The sequence below is a fragment of the Manacus candei genome, unplaced genomic scaffold (genome assembly GCF_025592945.1).
Source record: "Manacus candei isolate 608988 ecotype Guabito, Panama unplaced genomic scaffold, ASM2559294v1 h1tg000017l, whole genome shotgun sequence".
Classification (NCBI taxonomy): domain Eukaryota; kingdom Metazoa; phylum Chordata; class Aves; order Passeriformes; family Pipridae; genus Manacus; species Manacus candei.
In genome coordinates this window covers 25,968,040-25,988,575 of record NW_026138065.1, presented here as the reverse complement: position 1 = coordinate 25,988,575, position 20,536 = coordinate 25,968,040, and the positions used below count along the sequence as shown (strand labels likewise).

General features: G+C 47.7%; 1 protein-coding gene across 1 annotated transcript in view; it reads left to right on the top strand.

The window, feature by feature from the left end:
• The first annotated feature begins 13,500 nt into the window (after positions 1-13,500).
• ITPKB (inositol-trisphosphate 3-kinase B) overlaps positions 13,501-20,536 on the top strand; it is a 68,271-nt gene continuing 61,235 nt past the window's right edge. Inside the window, exons 1-2 of the mRNA XM_051783410.1 lie at positions 13,501-13,900; positions 15,269-16,352. Of these exons, the coding sequence (XP_051639370.1) occupies positions 15,432-16,352 (921 nt within the window). The 5' untranslated portion in view covers positions 13,501-13,900; positions 15,269-15,431. The remainder of the gene's footprint in view (positions 13,901-15,268; positions 16,353-20,536) is intronic.

Here is a 20,536-nt window from a genome sequence, read left to right as displayed (position 1 = left end):
TGTAAAGGTTTACTGTATATATACGTACATCTGTCCCACCAGAACATCCCAAGAGTTATTTCAGGTGGGACTGAGGTACCTTGCCAAGAGTAGAACCTGCTGCTGCTTGTACTTGAGATTTATCTGGTGAGACAGATACTGGAGAATCCCCTTCCATTTTGCTGAATCCATGAAGATGAATCTGACAAATGAACATTTGCATGGACTCAGTTTCAAAGATTTGCAGAAGTCCTTCCTAGCACCTTATTTTTGAAGAATCTTTCAGTGACCACTATGCAGTTTCCAGCGTCACCCCACTGAATGGACCGAAACCAATTGCTTCCAACAAATTTCCAGAATTTCTTCAGGAATAAGGGGGATGAAAAGCTTTGCCAGAGCTCTCCTCTGAAGAAGTATCACCTATGCTCATGGCCCAGGGTTCATCATAGAATCATAGAATCAGCTGGGTTGGAAAAGACCTCTGAGATCAAGTCCAACCCTTGATCCACTACCACTGCGGTTACTAGACCATGGCACTAAGTGCCACATCCAGTCTCATCTTAAAAACCTCCAGGGACAGAGAATCCACCACTTGATCAGCTTTTTCCTCTTGTAGAGGTACAAAAGGAGCAGCAGTAGCAGCTTTTCTATCACATACTGGAGGGACAAGAGAAGTTGAGAATGCCAACTCAGCTGCCTCATCTGGAACAGAAACTCAAGATGTTTCTGATGAAGAAGGCCCCATTATCAATTTACTTTCTCAGTTTGACTAAAATTTCCAGCTGTGGCCCTTTATTTGACCAGCTAGGTTTTGTCCTGCTAGACAAGGTGCAAGATGAAGAGCAATGGTGCCAGCTGCCTGGGGAGCCCAGCTGATAGTTCTTAAACATCACCACAGCACCTCTAGAGCATCACAGTCACAGCACAGCGTGGCCTCTTGGCAAAATGAAGCAGGGGCAGAAGAAGTTGCTAAGTAGCAGTGGTTGCTTTTTATTTATAAAGCTGCAGATGTTTTGAGCCACGGGTCAGGAAGTAAATAAAACTGTGTTCGTATTTCATAAGTCCTGAAAGGCCAGTGCTCCATCCAATTGCCTCTGGGAGTGGTCCCCCAGGAGGAAGAGGGAAGGTGTTAGGAGTAGCAACGCCCCAAGCTTTTAAGTTTTTCAGCTCAGCACCTTTAACCCACGAAGAAATGTTTGTACACTCTTTGTTATTGCGGTGAAGCTTCTGCTTCACCATCTGGGCAAAGAGCTCTGATCAGCGAGGCTGGGGCTGCAGCCACTGCCCGACTGCTCTGCTTGTGGGGCTGCTTCTCCTCTAGGCATGGCTTCCCCTTCTCCATGTGGCATCCTGAGTGGCACCTTCTGACCTCCTTCATTTACCTGTGGCTTCTCCAGCTAAGCAGTGCTGCTAAAAGAAAACAGAAATTTGTTTCCTGTGCCTCCCCATTTCTTCTGTAGAATAGCCTGTGCTCAGTGGTTTCATTAGCACTGCTTCAGCTACTGAGGTGACTCTCAGCTTTCAGCAGCATCTCAGTGGCTGTTCCATAGGATTAGCTGTAAATAGAAGGTTACCTAGGTACATTTTGCAAATGAAATAAACAGGAGCTACTCATTCCAGTCATTTTTTGGTTTGGCTTCCTATGCTTTTATTTGATATTTACCCTTCAGAAAACCAACCAGTAAAACCAATGATGCTCTATTGAGCTTTTAGATTCAAACCTCTCTGTAAGACCATAAAGGAAAAATTTGTTTGAGTGCCTGCAGGAGTCAGTGATTCTCTTCCCCTCGGCATTTGGATCTGACTCTTGGAGTTTTGTGAAACATTAGCAGCAATGTGAGGACAATAAGCATAAGGAAAATAAATGTAAGCCAAAGAAGTACTGGAATATTGTGGGCAGAGCTAATAAAAGCTGGGAGCTTGGGCAGAGCAAGAGGAGTCTCGTTGAGCTTCCTGAGCACCATGGAAGGCCTGGCTCTCAGACAGATACGTGGAGCAAATCATCTGGACTTTGTTATTCACCTGCGGGGAGAGGATATGACGGGAAACAAGGTGTGTCCATGCAGGCTGAGAAACTGTGGCTGAGCAAGCTGAGCCGAGGCAGCTGAAGACAAACTACTACAAAAAACTACTACAACAAGAGCTCCTACAGTAACTGTGTTGAAGAACAGCTACTCGCAGGAACTTCGAGTAACTACCTGGTGTGTTGGCTTTAAACATGTCATGCAAATGTAACCATATGAAAACAGGAATGAGGAAAAAGGCTTTAGCTGTTTTTAGCTTGCTGTTTAGCTCTGTCCCTCAAATACAAGAGCCAAGTCCATCAGTGCAGTTCCAAGACCCCAGCATGATCCTGGTTGGGTTGGCAGGCAAGAGAGCCCTTATTGCTTTCTCTGCTGCTGCTTCCCTGCATTGCCTTGGACACCTCACTGTCACTACTCTGTTTTCTGACTTGTGTCATGGGTAAGACTGGCATCACCACTGCCAAATGCTCAGAGCTCTTCTACCTGTAGCTGCAGAGAGTTACCTATTCATTCATCCTGTTTACGTCTCATTGACTTGTTAAAAAGAAAGGCTGTCCAGTATATTTACCTTAAATGTGGATGGAAAAAATTATTATCTACCCAGTGGAAACTGATTTGAATTCAGTAGACTGTTTAGTACCTTGTATGTAAATCCTTGCTTTCAATCTTTGAATAGTGCAAGTGAATATAGGAAATGTGGAAAAAAGTACTTCCTTGGAAACAGTGCCTGACAGGATTTTGAACTGAATTCTGGAAGAGAGAACTTGGTAAGTTTCTATCCTAGAGACAGATGAATTTCTAATTTAGGTGTACAGTACAAGATCTGGTCCTTAGGCTATTCAAATCAGTAGGTATTTTATTTTGGGCATAACAGGGTAACATATGCAGACTTTAATTTGTGTTTCCTGATACAGTTTTTAGCCTTCTGGGGATTTTTCATGGATTATCTAGATGACAGAGAAAGAGCCAAAACTTATTTCAGGTGTGATGTTATCCACTTTATATGAGTCTTCCCAGGGATTGATCTGTTTTATTATTCTGAAATTATTAAGATTATTTCAAATGTAACCAAAATTAATTAACGGCTTTCAAACCCTGCTGATACTCAGAATTGCTGCAAAAATTTTGCATTTACTGATGAAAAAACTTCCATAATTTTGAATGTTTAAGCATATTAACATATAATATTTGACTGTAATCTCATCCTTCTGTAATGATTTGGAAAATTGAGTGCCATAATACCTATTCCACATCCATTTGCCTGCAATACAGCTAATGTCTCAATTAAACTAAATCAACCAAAACTTACCAACATTTGTGCTCACAGTGTGTTATAAACACTTCAAAATGTTTGAAAATTAAAATGAAAACTAAACCATCAGAGTTATTCCAAAACTAACCTATCAAGACTGCCTTCTCAAAGACAGCATTTGTTACTGAGAGCAGGTTGGACCAGGTGTGGGCTTTTTAAACTGATACTTTGCTGGAGGCAGAACTTGAAAAAATCCCCAAAGTTTTTAGAGAATGCAAGGCCCCACCTTCCCCTTTTACAACTTACTGTAAATGGCAAATGGCTCCAATTCACCCTGAACTTGAGGGGAAAAAAACTTCTCAGAATCATTTAAGCATTAAGAATGGGAGAGCATAGTTTTGACGGAGAAAAAGATGAGCATCATTAATCAGTTTTTAACCAAAAATGCAGTGTACTATTCACTTCAGAGGTTACCCATCTCTGGTAAACCTGGTAGATGACATCTATTAACAACAGCCAGGCAAATTTCATCAACAGTAAATTGTCCTGCACTCTTCTTGCAAAGATCATCATCCTTCTTTTTTCCAGCCAAAAGCTGAGATACATTTTGTTTCCATGTAAATGCAACTGAAATGTGTGTTCATACTGACAGCTTTCATCTGAGGGGCTCCAACCTCCTTCCATCCATCTTCCATTCATCTGAAGGACTCCAACCTCCTTCCATCCATCTTCCATCTGAAATGAAAATCTATTTGTCCAATCACCTTGGCATACTGAAGCTGCTGCAGCACTACTTTTCCTCTGAGGGAAAAGAGATGAACCCCTGATTTGCTAAGGCTTTACGGATTCCTTGGTCCTTGAAGTATATTTTTCTTGGATGCACTGCAACTATAGGTGCTACTAAGAGTCTTGCCATGGAAGTCAGTTTTTCCAGTAGAGATCAAACAAGCTTGGAAATATGGGAAAACAGAGGCAAGGAGTGCTATGTTTCTGTGCAGAGACTCAGCTGGCCACCAGCCAGTAAAACCATCACTGCAGCTGTTTAGTTAAATTAAAAAAAAAAAGGGGGGGGGGGAGAGAAATGTAATATTTGATGACAACCGAATGTCAAAGTCCATGACATCACCAGCCTCCAGCTGCTGATTAATCATGTGAAAGAAATTAGTTTGGACGTGAATGAGTGTGAATCTCACTACTGGGACAAATAATTGTGTTCAGAAAGAAATGAGAAAGAAAGACCTTACCAAATCTTTGGTCAAACAATTTAGTTTAGAACAGCCCCAACCCCCCAGTTCTCTCTGTCTCTGTCAGATTCACTACTAAATCCTCACGGTCTGATTGCACTTCTGTAAGATTGAGTCTTTTCGCTTCCATGGAATTACTACAGGTTTCCCCATGAGCAGAACTGTCCATCAGCTTGATGAAGAGGAGGTGAGAAAATGGCATGCAGGGAACATTAAACCCCTGATAGTTTAGGAGTTTCAGTGAGGCTGAGCAGTGAAAGAGTCCCTGGCATATGTCTCAGGAGCTCTGGGGACACTTGCTAGGGCACTTACCACTTCCAGTAACATGGACATTTTGGCTCTCTCTTTCTCCTTTTCTCAACTTTCAGAAGTATTTCTGAGAGTCACAAAACTTGTATATACTTGTCACTTTCCATCCAGCACAATGTCCCTGGGAAAGAGGATGGGAATGTGACAGTGCAGGTACTTCAGGGTTTTCAAGTCAGGGGCTGGGAAGTGGAAAGAACTCTGCAGTTGAGATTACTGTTTAGGCAGTAAATCTGATGGCTGGCATTTTATTAGTTGATAGAGTTCATCTCCTGCTCTCCAGGGGTCTCAGGTGTGCAAAGGAAAGGCTGCTGCAGCAAAATGGCAGCTGATTTGTAGAAGACTAGAGTTTGATGTGTTATTCTGAAGTCCCTTCCATTGTCTCTCCAGCAACTACAATGGGATGATATCCGGGGGAGAACTGGGCCCAGCTTGCTGAGCACTACAGCTCTGATGAACTTCATTCTCTTGTTCATCAGTGATGCACCACTTTCTTAATTGCTAAGACAGCCTCTAGCTCTTTTTCTTGGAGGTTTCACGTCAGAGTTTGCTCATGTGATGTTTCTTCCACAAACAGGGCCTGCCTAACCCAACAGCCTCATATAGGATCTGTTCCTGCAAATAATCCAGATTTCCATTTGCGTAACTTCAAAGGCTGTTCCGCCACTTGTAATAAATCTCAGCCTGCTCCATTCTTCCTCCTCGTCTCCTTTTGAAACAGTAAAAATGGCAGATGATTCCCCGGTGGTCGCTGTTGCTGATGACGCAAATGGCACCTCATTTACTGGATCCTGCAAATCTTCTTCAATCAGCCCCATCCATCATCTTCACAGGAAAGAAGAGATGTTAGCAAACTGTCTCTTAATGAAAGATAGGGCTGTAAAAAAGGAAAATATTTAATTGTTTCAACATTTTGTTCCTTTTAGGAAATGTCAGATATGTAAAACAGAAAGAAACAAAGTGGTTGGGGTTTTTTTTGGTGGATTTTTGGTTGTTTGTTTGTTTTAACATAAAACTCTTGCAATTCAGTCCAAAAATGACCTCTAGAAGAATTAAAGAAATTTTGTTGTGTAGCTAAGGAATGAACTGAGTGTCTCTGCCAATAAATGATGGGTGTTTCCAGGATATTGTCTCTCCTATCAGAAAGGGTCATTCCAAGGCATTTCTCTGGCAGCTCTTATTAATCTCCCTCTCTCTGAGCCAGAAGGCATGAAGATGTCAGACATCTGTGCTCTTGCACTGTTCCCGTTTTCCTATTCAGGACAAGTCTGTCCTCAGCCAGTGGGAGAGAACGTAAAGGAACTGGCAAACCTCAAACATTTTGTCAAATGGAGACACATTTGTAAAGTTAATTCTTAGTGCTCTGTCTGGGTACTCTCTTCCTGCTTCTCATAAAACAGCCCTGAAGAAAAACAGTTTCAGTCTGTTCCCAGTGGAGAGAAGATAATGACGACTGCCAGCTTCTCCAGTGCCTTCAGCTGCGGGTGCAGGCTGTGTTCCAAGGGGCGAAGAGACATCATCCCTGCCAGCCTCAAGAAGCCACCGGCTCTGAGGGCAAGGCAGCCCACCTGGCATTGGGGCCAGTTCTCCTGGTCCTCCCATCTCCATGCTCTTTCTTTCTGGGCAAGTGTCTCTCTGTCCCACTTGCCAGGTGAGTCCTGCTCTTCTCAAACAGCAGAATCCTGTGGGCAGAGTGGCCAGAGCATGGGTGTGTGTAGGCCCAGGTTGAGGCACGCCTGGGAGATCCCCACCAGGGAGCAGCTGAGCCTCTTTGCCGTGTCCCTCTGCGGCACCATCTTCTGCCATCTCTGCCTGGCTCAGGCTGGCCTGAAGTCCTACATTACCTGGTCCAGAATGGTGCTGCTGGGGTTTGTGGGAGAATCTGGTTCAGACAACAAGGGCTACAGGATCTATAGGTGTGCCCAGAAAGAAGGAGAGCAAAGGATGGAAAAGGGGTGAAGAACAGGTGGCAAGTAAACATAGGAGTTCTGCTGAGGACCTGCAGGCCCCACGTCTCTCCTCTATTGTCTTTGCTTTTGCATCTCGTTAAGTTACTTAAGCAAATAGGTAATTCCTCTGGGAAGAAAAGAGCAGCCAGCTGGAACTCTATGGTATTAGCCCCATCCAGCAGGAAGCAGGGAGAAAGTACATAACATTTAGGAACCATTAATGCTGCAGTCTAGCTCATCATTTCCCATTCAGCAAGATAGGAAATGGATGATTAATATCTCCTTTCTGGGTCAGATCTTCACCTTGCCCAACTTTATTGTCTTTTTAGAGGCCTAATTTCAAGCAGCCAGATCATGCATGAAATATCTTTCACCTTTTCCAAAGGAGAAGAAGGATGGAGAACCCCTTCCTTGGAGTGCAGAGAGTTGTGAAGAGTGGCAAACTTCATGGAGATGTAAAGGATCATCCCAGCTCTTGACATCTGTTTTCTTACTGAGGCACCTAAATGTGGGTTTAAATTCTTCAGTTTAGTTACATAGAGGTGAAAACTCGAGCTGTGGTGTAGTCTAGTGCTAGAGAGCTCGTGGTAGTAGATTGGGAAATGCCAATGAACTGAAACTCTGTAGTCTGTATTGGTGACTTTAAAAACTTAGACAAGTACCCTCTCAGAGATAAATAACTGCCAATCCAGGAACAACCTGGAAATAACTGGGGGGATGGGAGGGGGTAGGGGAAGGGGAAAGGCAGCACAAGAGGGAGGCTTGTCCTGGGCATACCAGCCAGAGGAGCTGGGAGCACAGCAGGGGAAACTACGCTGCATTGCTCAATTTGCTGCTCAGATCCAGAACTGGGGAGGCAGCTCAGAGAGCAGTTCACAGCTCCAGGAGTGGACGTCTCCAGACAGCTCCAAGAATGGATGTCTCCAGAGCTGTGGCAAGGAGCAGCAGGGAGATAAGGCTCTGACTAGTTTTAGTTGGGGCTGGAGAAGCTGCTTTTTGTGCTATTAAAGTGCACCCTTATTATGCCTGGGCATACTTGTATGTATGTGTAGAAACCTGTGACAGTTTGAAAATTTCCCTAGGTGGACACATCTTTCCATAAGGGCTTTACTTACCTCTAGTTGTTCAGAGGAAAAGCATGATCCAGCATGTGGATCTCAATCTATCTGGGAAAGACGTTCTTGCTTGGAATACTTTTATGTGCAAGGACGGGTGTTTTCCAGTGGCTGCTATAACACAGCTGCTTTTCAGGGTCAGGGTCTGCTGACTTTTGCGATTTGTTGCGTGGCAATGAACACTGCTACACAGAGAAAACAGCACAGATAATGCTCTGCTGTCTGGCAACATCATTTAGGAATATTTTCATAGTTCTATTGCTCTAGCTGTTCAAAACTATGAAAAATCAACCTAGATCTGCCAGTTTATTAAACTGTGCTGCAGTCATTCAAAGCTCAGCTTTTTTCCTTTCACAGTCATAGGAACAAAGGTAAACATCTGTCCATCATAGCAGTATTATGGTAAATCCTTAAAATATATTATTATACTACGAGCAAAAATAGATTCTTGGAGAAAACCAAAATGCTTTATTTTAAATTAAATGACTATAGCTCAGTATGGACTTAAAATTATTAATTATGCCTTCTTCAGTGCCCTCTCTCTCCCTGTTTTTCAAAACACACATATCACTCATTGCAGAGTGGAAACTTGGACAGCATTTCTTGTGATCCCATGTTCATCTCGCCCCTAAAAGGTGCAGTGGAATCTCACAGCCCCTTCATAAACTACTGATTCCAAAACAGTCTATGTGACACACCGCACACTTGAAACACAGTTTGTCTTTTTCCTGCTGTGATCTCAAACAAACGTAAAGCTGCCCAATTATGGCTGTGTGGTCACAGTCTAGTGGAGTAACTGTGACCCATGAATAGGAAAAACCTCTTCAGGCAATGAAGCAGTGTTTCAATTCCAATTGTTTTATCCCCTCAGACATAGAGCTGGGTATAACTTTTAGTAGCCTCAGGCTCCGATGGGGAAGGATTTCCCTTTCTACTTTTAGTTTTACTGAACCTCCGTATATAGTCGACAATACATGTTTGATGTGCTCCTACTGCCTGTAGTTCGGTCTGTGGAAAAGAAGGAAACATTTATGCTGAATCATGGGTTACTCCCCAAATATGCACATATGTTTATATTCTTATTATCTGCAAATAGCAACCGTGGGCCAAAAGTGCCAGTGTAAAGCCCTGCTGTAACACAGGGGACCACAGCTGTGGCACACATCAACTGCAGAGCTGGGCTCTTCTCTGGCATCAGGAAAAAACAGGAAGGGTGTCACTGAAACTGCTGCCCATATCCAGACATAAAACCAGGCATTCACATCAGACCTTCACATCTTCATCCTGGGCAGTTTACTAGCTGAGGGAAAAATAAAGGTACCACTGCCACATATGTATTGCATCAAGAGGAAATGTAACATCCTGTGCTTGTTCTAGGGTTCCTAAACACTCTTGCATATCATGTGTGTAATTCCTTATTAGAGTAATTCACTATGCATAATATTTTCCATCCATACATCCTTATCTCCTGAGCTCTGTAACATTTCTCCAAAGCCCTGCTGCAAATACTGAAACATGTGAGCTACACTGATGTTCTTAGCTCAGTGCTAAAACTCCACATATGTGTGCTGTGCACTGATGTCTAGGATGTATGCACCCCTTCCTCCAAGGACCCCAAGTGTATACGCAACTGTAGGCAGGTCACAGCCCCAAATACCCTTGGAGACACAGGATGTCTTAGTCCACACTGCCTGTTTCACAGGTGGGGGAAACAAGGCGAAGAGGCAACAACCACATTGCTGACGCCCCACGGCGCAGCAGGGGCAGAGCCAGGAACAGATCGCCAGGATCTTTGGCTGACTTTCTTGGCTGTGCCACAACGTGTGTCTCGGTGCAGCACAGGGCGAGGTGCAGGCAGGAATGCGTGGAGGAGGCTCCCAGAGAACAAAACTGGTTTCTTTGTGCTCTAGGTGGACGTACAAGCTCAGGCAGACGTGGGTGCAGTACACAGACTGCCCTAAATTACATTGACTTGCTACAGGTGTCTTTGCACCTTTGTCTGTGTTCTTGCTCCCTGAACAGGAGCTGGCACAAGGAATATTAACGAGTCTCTGCTTAGTTCTGCCATTATGCATGTTCCTGTGGGATAGGGGGAAGGGAGCAAATGACCAGATAACCCAGCTTAGAGGCTGCCGAGAGCTGGGAAAACCAGCTTTTTTCTGATCTCTTACCACTGAAGGAAGGCAAAAGGGCTGGTGCAAGATAAACATCCAGAGCCCTTTTCTCAGGCCTCCATTTCCCCTGCCAGCCTAGACAAGGTAGAAGTGTGCCATGCCTGTGACAGCCACCTGCATGAACATAGACAATTTTCAGCACATAGTTCAGTGTTGTGTTTTCACTTGTGTCTTCTGTGGCTCTTTTTCTTTTAAAATATTAGCTGGATTGGTTCTCTGTCATAGTGGCATAAACACAAAGTAAGTCTGTTGACTGTAGAATTACTCTGTATTTATACATTTATTTCTATATTTACAAGATTTTAAGATTCAACTTGCTGGTGAGTAAATGCTGTCAAATACTGACTTCCCCTGTAAGGATGCTGACGGTCCTTCTGATTCTGAACGGGATGAACAGTGACAGTTTGGACAACTCAGCTTTGAAACACAGTGAAGGCTGTCTTGTTCAACCAGTCCAAAACATGACAGAGAGTAATAATTTAAAAAATGGTTCTTATAATAAAGGGAGAATGGGAGGAGGAGAGTACTTGAGGATTGTAGTTGTTTTGTGATTAAATAGTTATGATTTTTTCTAGTTTGTTTTTACAGTTGGATGGATACTAAGTAGATTGTGGTCTGTTCTGTCCTGTTCTAGCTTTATAATGCAGCCCACATCGTATTAAGTGTGTGTTTTCAAGGATTTAAGTGATTGCAATGACCAGTATGTACCATGCAACTGTTGTCCCCCCTCCATGGAAGGAAGTATTTCTGTAGTACAGGATCTTGTTTCAGTAAGGTGTTTTAGGTTTGGTTCCTTTGCCTGTTACTGTGGTTTGGACTGGGGAAGGGGTTCTTCTTCAGTTCAGTACCTGTGGACCAGGACCTCAACTGCAGAGGAAGAAGGTGTGTAAAATATCAAAGGACAGTCCTCGCTTTATTTCAGACTAAATACATTCTGCCATGCATATATGCTCTTCCTTAGTGAAAGATCCTGTTCATTTTAATGGCTCCACTCTCTTGAATAAGAACAAATTGCCCACACAAAAGTTGGCTGGATCAACTGCTTACCCTAACCCGGCCTGTTTTCAGTATTCTCAAGCACTGTAATGATTTTCTTTGGAAGCAGGAAGTATAAATTCAAATGAAGAACACAGCTTAAGCGGAGGCAAGATCTTTTAAGACCTTGGACATTTACTTGAAGAATGTTCACTGAGATTGCAAGCGAGTCAGAGTAGGATGATCTTTTTGGGTTTCTTCTCTTTGTACAGCACCTAACGCAACTGTGCCAAAGCCACAGAGAAGGCTTCTCGGCAGCATCAAGTAACTACAGCAGTACTAGTGCCCAGAGACACTGTCTGCATCTGTGAAAGAAACCTTTCTCCTTTCTTGCCTCCATCCTTGTCTCTGGATTGGACAAGCAACCTGTTTCAGTTTGTGTTTTCCATTTAAGCTGACCTCAGACACTTAATTTCCACTTGATTGGAAACAAGTGTGCTGAAAGCTGTCTGTTCTTTCTTCACTATACAACGTGGAATGCTGCCTGGCTCCAGTCTGGAAACAATTATTTCCCTCCTGTACCTACTCCTTCTGAATAGTAAAAGACTTATCCCTAGATTTTCTTTTCCTCTTGGCATTTTTATTAGCCACTTCAGTTATAAAGAAAAGCTTGACTTTTTATATAGTACCCACAGAACAGCTCTAGCTCTGTTACATGACAAAAATGCTGCCATGTTTTAAGGCCGGGTCTCCCTTAGGGAGTTTTGTACCTGTAAACCTGCCCACAGTGAATTCACCACTCCTTTGTCCTGTTCTGATAGGATGAATATCTGATGGTGCTTGAATTTGAGGGACTTCAAGAAACAGCTTTAAGCACCCGTTGTGATTACAGTCATGTAAATATTCTTTAAAAACCCCAAAGAATGGCCAAAACATCCACATACAGATGTGCAGTAGTGCTTGCAAGTGCATGCAGATGCTATCAGCATAGCATAGTACAGCTGTTTTGAAAAAAGAACATACCTGTTTATCTGCGTGTATTCCTGGATTTATTCTTTACTGCAAGAGTTCCTCCTTTTTGACATGTGTATGCAGACACAAGGGAATGTGAGCAACAGCTGAGCAGAATCTGCAGATATTTGCACACAGGGGAAGCTTGTGCCTATGAATAGTGCTGTTATACTCAGCAGGGTCACTTTTCTGAGAGAATTTGATCACACTATTTCATGAAAGACCAGTTCCTGACCAAGCACAGACTCTAAGGAAACAGATTGGAGTGGAAAGAGTCTAAAAATTTCTTTTCCTGCACTGAATTCAAAATAGTGTTTCTCTTAGTGGAAAAACAAACATAAGCTCATTTTGGGTGTCTCTCTGTCTGCCTGTGGGATTGGCAATCCACACCTTCTGCCAATTCAGAGACCTCTCTGCCCCCATTTATGCTCTAGAGGTTATGCTTTAATTACAAAAAGCTGATCCACTGTGACATCAATTTCCCTCTCTAGGGGAAAGTCCTAGCTGTGAAATCCTAGCCAAGGCAAATTGCTGTTCTTTTTTCTTTTTCTTTTTTTTTTTTTTTCCTTTGGCCAATCCAGACCAACCCCAGAACTGCTATCTGGGTTTGACCTTGACCACTACTTTGAGAGTGAATTGCAGATCCTGCTCTCCTGAAGTGCTGACGTACAGACAACTATTTCCAATGAGTTATCTTGATACAGAAATCATGCTGTATCACAGCCAAGAGCCTGCTCCTCCTGCCAAGCAGGACCCAAGCCTGGGGGCTGCAGGAGAGTGCTCTCTGGGGCCCTACTTGAGTCAAAATGGACAGTGTCCAGAACGAGTTAGTCACAGCCCTGCCTAAACCTAGGGAAGGACCACGGCAGGTGGATGTGCCAGCAACACTCGCGTTTGCCCTCTGGGGATGCAGAGGTCATCTTCCCTCCACGGGACGTGCTCACCCAAGGCCACAAAACCTGGCAGGGAGGTCATCGAGCCCATCTTGGGCTCGTGTGAATGACCAACGTGCTGAGAAGCAGCAGGACTGAGCCGTGGTGCCTGGGGAAAGGGGGATGCGGTGGGAAATGGATGGACTAGTCGGTGCCTTCGAGCCGCGTGCATGGGAGGTGGGTGGCCTCTAGCTCTGCGTTCCTGGCGCGACCGGCACCACCCTTTGCCTTGACCGCTGTGCCCAAGGGAGGAATACGACGGCCAGCTGCGATGGGAGGCCGGGATGCGGCGGGGAGGCGGGGGATGTCCCCCCGCGGGCGGTGCCGAGGCCGACCGGGGACTCTGCCGGGCCCCGCCGCGGGACCTGCCCCGCCCGCCGCGGACTGGGGTGGAAAATGCCTCGTGTATCTTTAACCCACAGCGGCCAAAGCGCGGCGGCGGTGGGTTTTTTTTTTTTTTTCTTAGTTAACAATGGAAACTTTTTTTTTTCAGTATTTCCCTCCAGCCGAGCGAGCAAAAAAAAAAAAAAAAAAAAAAAGAAACTTGTTCCGCTGAGTTCAACCCCAGACAGGCTCACAACTTCCTTCCTGCTCTCCTACCCCCTCCCTCCGCTCTCCTCCTCCTCGCCGCTCCTCTCCCTCTCCTCCTCCTCCTCCTCTCTCCGCCTTTCCAGCCGCACCGGGAGCGGGCGCCGGGGCCGCGGCGCGGACCTGGCCGGAGCGCGGAGCCGCCGCGCAGCCTTGGCCGCGGAAGCGCGGAGGGGCAGATCCCGGCGCCCCCGGCCCCCCGCGGGGCGAGGAGAGCCGCCCGGACCCGCGGAGGGAGCGGGACCCCCCGGCAGCCGCGCTCCGCGCCCGCGGCGATGGTTTCGGCAGCGCCCCGCGGCCGCCGGCGGGCGCTGCCGGGCGGCGCGCACTGAGCGCGGATCCCGCTCCCAGGTAAGCGGCGGAGCCGGGGGGTCGCGGCCGCCCCTCCACCGGGGGACCCCCGGCAGCTGCGCCGGCGGCTAGCGGGGCCCCGCGGGCAGGAAGGGGCGAGCTGGGGGCGGGCAGAGGGGCTAGGTGCTGCCCCGGGGCCGGGCGGGCTGTCCCGCACCCAAACTCTGGCCGAACACCTTGTGCCGGTGCTTGCTTTCGTACCGAGCCAGAGTGCTGGGAGCGTGGCGTTGCCGGGGATTCCTGCGAAGAGTGACTGCCCTGGGCTCTGCTGAGCCTCACGCTGCCTCCAAGCAGTGCCTGGAGGGATGGGGAACCTTTTGGTCACACAGTCAGCGGGGTCTGCGCTTTTAGACCTGGGGGCATTTTCCTGCCAGAAGCCTCACAGAGGCACGGGGCTGCTGCTGACAGCGTCGTGCGCAAGTGCTTCCAAGGCTTTTACACCCATAGCCGGAGTTAGCGCGCTGTGTGTAAACAAGCCTGTGCACTCATGTGGGCAGTGAGTTTATGTAGATCTCATGGGTTCCCGTGCCCCAGCATGGGATAGGGGCTGCAGCTCCAGTGGCACATGGAGCAAACAGATGACGGAAGGCACGCTGAGGTACACGGGGGCACAGAGAGCCACCTACAAAAGCAGAGTCTCTCACACACGTACACAGTCACACACTCACCAGAACAAACAGCACTGCACATCTCTGCCTGTGGGATCCGGGCTCTGACTTGGAGGCGGCTGCAGTGGTTGATGCCCCAGAAGGCAGACATGCACAGGGGAGGCACGTTTAGCCAAGGAATGCATGAAGATGTGCAAAGCCGTGTTATTGCACATGGTAACTTAGGGGAGTAGTGGAGATGTGGCCCCATACCATATAAAACTGTGCAAGCAGGAAGACTGTATCATTATGTCATTGTCCATGTATCATTGAACAGAAATCTGCTCCTGAGACTTGATCTTGCTCATAGGTGACAAACTGGAAGGTGAAAAATTTAAGCTGTTTGAAGTCTTTAACTTTCTTCAGCTTTTGAGGCCAACACTTGAAAGGTACCAACTTTCAGTTCACATCAGTTGACCTTAACTCCTTTATTCTGTTGAGGGAACTGTTTCTAGCTGTGTGTCCTCTTGGACACTGCTGCTGCAGCTGCGTGGGCAGGCATCCTGGAGTGAGGAGTAGGGAAGAGGGGAAACGCCCAAACCTGATTTTCCCTTCACTCAAATCCTTCTGATGATCAGGCCCCAGAGGTGGCACACTGGGGCTGTGTGCAGGTGGGAGGGGCACACAGGAAGGGAAGAGTCTGGCCAGCTGCGTGTGCACAGCTGGATGGTGAGCTAAGGGAGGGCACAGAACTACTCTCACTGCTTCACTTTCTCCTCAGCTGTCCTGTTTTATGGAGCTGTGGGCCAGGTCCAGCCCAGCTCCCCTTTTGCCTCCTGGCGATGCTGCTGGTCCCGGCGGGGAGAGACCCTCGGCAGCCCCGCGGAGCCTGAGCGCCGAGGCGGCAGTGGCGACGGCCCCCCTGTGCACCCCGGCTGACTACTATGGCCGTGTACTGCTATGCGCTCAATAGCTTGGTGATGATGAATAGCAACAGCGAGGTGACAAGCGGCCGGAGCAAGACGCCGCCTCCTCCCGGACAAGTACTGCCCAGGGGCCCGGAGACACCCGGCAGCTGCCGCTCGCTCCCTGTCTTCAGCCCGGCCCCCGTGCCGCCCCGCTCCCCGCGCTGTGGCCCCGCTTTCCTCTTTCCACCACTTGAGGAGCCCCTGCGGCAGCCAGGCAGCCCCGGGGGGCGGCGGGGCAGCCGGGGCGAAGAGGGGCAGCCAGGACCCCCCATGGCACGGCAACTTCAACGGGAGCTGCACAACGTCCAGGTGAACCAGAAAGTGGGGCTCTTCGAGGCACACATCCAGGCACACAGCTCTGCTGCCCAGCCACCGCGGAGCCCCCGGCCATCCCGGCCCCGGCCCGCCAGCCCTACAGTGCCAGTGGTGGGACTTGGAATTGGACCCCGGCTGCGAGCCCATGGGGAGAGTGAGGCCCCCGATGCTGGTGGGGTGCAGGTTTGTCTGAGCACTGCAGAGCCCTCCGGGAGGCCAGCAATGACAGTGGTGCCAGCTGTGGAGCTGGCAGAGAGCACCAGCCCCCTGGAGCAGTCAGGACCTGCACCACGGCAAGGGGAGGTGGTGGTGGCCCCCACAGAACTTAAGGGCCAGTGCCCAGCCATTGGCGGAAGCATCCCCGCCGTCATTGTCACGGACCTGGGGGGCCCGGAGGAGGAGGCGGGCGCCGTGCCCCCCGGCAGCCTGCCCGTCAGGAAGCTGTCATCGTCCTCAGCATCTTCCACTGGCTTCTCCTCATCCTGGGAGGAGTCCGAGGAGGACATTTCCAGTGACCCCGAGCGCACCTTGGACCAGACCCCGGCCTTCCTGCAGACCCTGGACCAGCAGAAGCCCCGAGTGGTGAGTCTTGCACCACACCCTGGGAAGGTGGGGTGAGGGCTGGCAGCATCCCCGCTCTGCGGCACAGCTGCAGCGGCAGGGCAGAGGTCTGTCACAGCAGAGGTCTGCAGAGAAACTTTCCATTTGCTCAGCGGTGCTTGCTTTCCCTCACATGAAAGCTTTCAAACTTGGAACAGGGGTTCCTAGTTGGAAAATCCCCTGCTTGCAGGAGAGAGCATTGGTACTCTGCACGATCCTCACAGAGCTTCCCTGGTGCTGCAAGCTGCCTGCTGGCATGCTTAAAATGCATCCATGGACTGCAGCCTTCTGCTGACATGTGGTTACGAGCCTCAGCTTTCCCTCGGTACAGCTTCCTTGGGTGCTGGAGGTTTCCCATGATTTACATGAGCCTAAGGGAGAGTTTATTTCCTTCTTGGAGTCGAAACTGTGTGGGCCAACTGTTGAAATATATACTGATACCCATCAGCATAGTGTCTGTGTGTCTTTCACATGGAAGCAAAAATCTTGAGAATTTCTGGTAATTCCCCTTTTGAATAAAATTTTCTGCATGTATGTATCTTATATTTTAGGTAAGCATATTTTTATTTGGTATTTATATTAAGCTCGCTCATCTGTTTCACAATCTCTCTTTGTTGAGGAGCTGGTTGTGAGGCTTCAGGCGAGAGAAGGCATCAGGGTAGTATTATCCCTAGAGCGGAAAGGTCTTCTCAGAGAGAACTTTGAGGCATTTTCCAGAGGCATGAGACAGTCATGGGATTTGTTGTGTCACTAGGGGAGTTCACTCTGTGTCTGAATGCTCCACACAGAGCGTGTTTTGCTCTGAGCTGTCACACCATTTATCCAGAGGGCTTTGAACCACTTTACTCCAGAGCAGGGCACCCATCACGAGGTTCTCCAACCGGCGTGTGGTCTCTCCCATCCTCCAGCTCTGAGACAATTCATTGATTCGACCTCAGCACTGACAACACCCTGAAACATGCAGGGCAACCCAGTGGCTCCTTAATTTAAAGAGTTTGATAAAGAACCATCAACTTTCAGTGATATGGTTCACTATGTTTAACTTTCTGTAGACACATGGTAGTGAAAGTCTTGCTAAGTTCAACAACACAAGGAAAGCTGGAAATGTTTAAGTGAAGGTATCAAACTTGGAAGAACTGAGATTGTGGTTTGTAAAACACTCAACAGACTGAAATAAGTATCTTTTCCTTTGTCCTTGTTTTGTCCTATTCCAAGAATTCAGGCTCAGTTCTGCTCAGGATAGAGCAGCAGTTGAGTAAAAGCACAGTTAATGAAGTTACGAGTCTGTGGCTCATCGTGTTTGCAGACAGTTTTGTATTTTGGGGCTCTCGGCTGATGAATCAGCTTACTCCCTTTGGGAGCTGCTACAATCCCGCTGCTGATTAAGTTCTGCTGGTTTTGTGTGCATAAACTGTAGTAATCTCTGCTCTGTTCTCTGTACTAATGACTGTTCCCAGTGCCAGATCCCACTGATTTGCTGCTGAAAACAGTTCATTGATGGGCAAAAGCATGCCTGATGCTCTTGTGGAAAGCTTCCTGATGCCTCAAGCTGACTCTGTTACCTCCCGTGGCCCCCAGTGAGCCCAGCCAGGCCGGTGGCTCAGCAGTGAACAGGCAAGGCTCGTTTGTATTGCCAAAAGGCCTGGATCAGAGCAAGCTCATATCAGGTCTAAGACCAGAGTAACTCAGCTGATCTCAGTGGGACTACTCAAGCTAAACGAGATGAAGATCTGGTCCAGAACATGTCAGACATCCCAAGGAAGATTGATTTTGTGTTTCAGTGCTGGATTTGTCTCAGTGGGAGCGGCTGGGCTGATTTACAATGATACTTTTCCGCTGGGCTCCACAGGTCCCGTGCAGGGCTGATCACTGACTTTGGCAGGTTATAGTCAACTTCTCAGCAGGATGGTGTGCAAATGCCCAGTAATTCAAAGCTGATTCATATAAATAACACCCAACTTTGTGTACTCGTTGGCAGTATCTTGTAAATCCCTAATGACAGCAGAAGGCAGCTACTGAAGCAGTGTCAGGTTGCACACTAATTTGTTTTCATGAACTCACTATTTCCTTTTAACGATGCACATGGTCTGGAAATGAGTTATGTAATGAGGGACAATGTATGAGAAGCTTTCTCCAGAAGTTGTGCTTTTCTGTCACATCCTGGGAGACCTCGGCCGACAAAAACCAATGTGGTGCCTCTGGGTTGGGAAGATAAACACTGGGCAGGCAGAGGACCCTGCCTGTCTGCACTGGGTGCTGCTGGCACAGGGGAGGGCTGTGGTACCTGGGGGAGAGGTAATGACAAGCAACAGGAAAGCAGTTCTTGGTCCAGATGCAGTATGTGCTGCACATCTCACATAGCATGTTTACAGGTTTGATAAACAAAAGGCCTGCTTCTGCCCTTCCTTTCTGGAGGCTGTCTGGCTTAGGAGATCTGTTAGGGATGTCCGGCTGTCTATTGTAGTTCCTCCTGATGCCCCAGGGAAATGGGCAGATCCCTTCATCTGGCATGGGCAGATCATCCTCCATTTGTACTGCAGGTAGGAAACTTCATTTGTGTTCAGGCCTGAAAATTGGCCAGTAAGAAAGTGACGTTGCGTAGTGAAAGAGAGGGAGGTATTGTGGCCACATTTTTGGACACCATGACCTGGAGCAGCTCTGTGTCTGAAACTGGCTCTGCCTCTGTTAATTGAAAGTTTACTCAGTGCTTTGCCTGTCCCTGGAGTGCTCTGGTGCTCAGTGGGCTGCGCAGCACTGGGGAACAGTGACCCAGCTGGGATAGTTGCAGACTTGTGAAGGGCACTGACAGTAAGAGCAATGTGACGTTTTACTGTTGTCTAATTGCAAGCCCACTTAAGGTCTGAGTAAACTTCCACGTAAGGGCTTTTGCAGCTGTGGCTTTCCCCGGGCTGTGGGCTGCTGCCGGAGAAACCCCAGGCTTGTTTATTGATGCTTGAAAGGTTTCAAAGGCACTTGAGCGCTTGCACTTCTCGGGCTGTGTGGGAGGGATGGGCTGTCCAGGCGCCATGTTGGGATGGGGACACGGTGGTTTGGGAATGCTGTGGGGCAGCGCTTCCTGCACACCCCCCGCGACATCAACACGGGTAGTCTGGGGAAGGAGTGGGTACCTCCGCTCACCTACCACTCAAGCCAGGAGGATACAGTGGCTGTTGGAAGGTGCCTGTCTCTGTCACAGTGTGTCTCATGCTGAGGGAGGAGTTTTCTCCTCACAGCTTATTGCACAGATTGGGTTTGTAGGGGAGTGAGAAGGTCTCCTTGTCCCAGGGTACAGGTAGCCTGAGATGGCAGGCCAACTCCTAAAGGGATGTCACACCAAAAATGAGACACATTCTTGCCGTGACTCCCTCTGACTTCTTGACTGGAAAAATACCAGTGTATTAGTTTTGCTGTTCCTGGGGAACTCTGTTTGCTCTTCCCAAAGAAGAGGTGCTAACCAGGGTGTACTCAGTAGCAGGAGATTTGTCCCAGTCTTGAAAACTGACGTGCCCCTTAAGTGGAAGATATTCCAATGCTTGTCATTAGTGAGTTGCTGTCGTTGACCTAAATTCCCTAGTTTGTCAACTCCTCGGCAACTAGAGACAAAGTGACAGACAAGTGGGGGGAAAGGCAGAAATTGTGCAAGCACGTACTGTAGAAAAATGACATGTCAAGAGGGAAAAAAAGCCTTCCTGGAAAAACAGTGCAAGACACTGCAGTGTTCCTCTTCCTGGCTTTCCCACAGCCGCCGTGGAAACACAAGGATGTACAGCAGAATAGTTAATCAAGTGACTTGGTACATTGTGAAATGTCTGCTTCTTTCAGCAGGCAGAGCAGTTTGCTCAGAATAAGAGGCTTCCATTAAGCTGTGCAAAATGGCAAGAACTTTCGGAAAAAAACTAATGGCGTTGCTACTGACAGGCGATTTTTTAATTGATTTATTTGTTTGATTCACAGTGGCTGTAACACAGTTCTGAATGGAGCCAAGTTTATAAAGGGTTAGTGTCAGCCAAGGGCCTGTGGGACCCTTACTGATTTCTCTTTGAGATGTTCCAAGGCATAAGCTGACAACAGCACTCCTGATTTGTTCCTATGAAAATTACTCAAGTTAAATATGCTTTCATTCCCATTCCTAGCTGTCACTGTGATCAGGAAGTCTCCGTGTAACA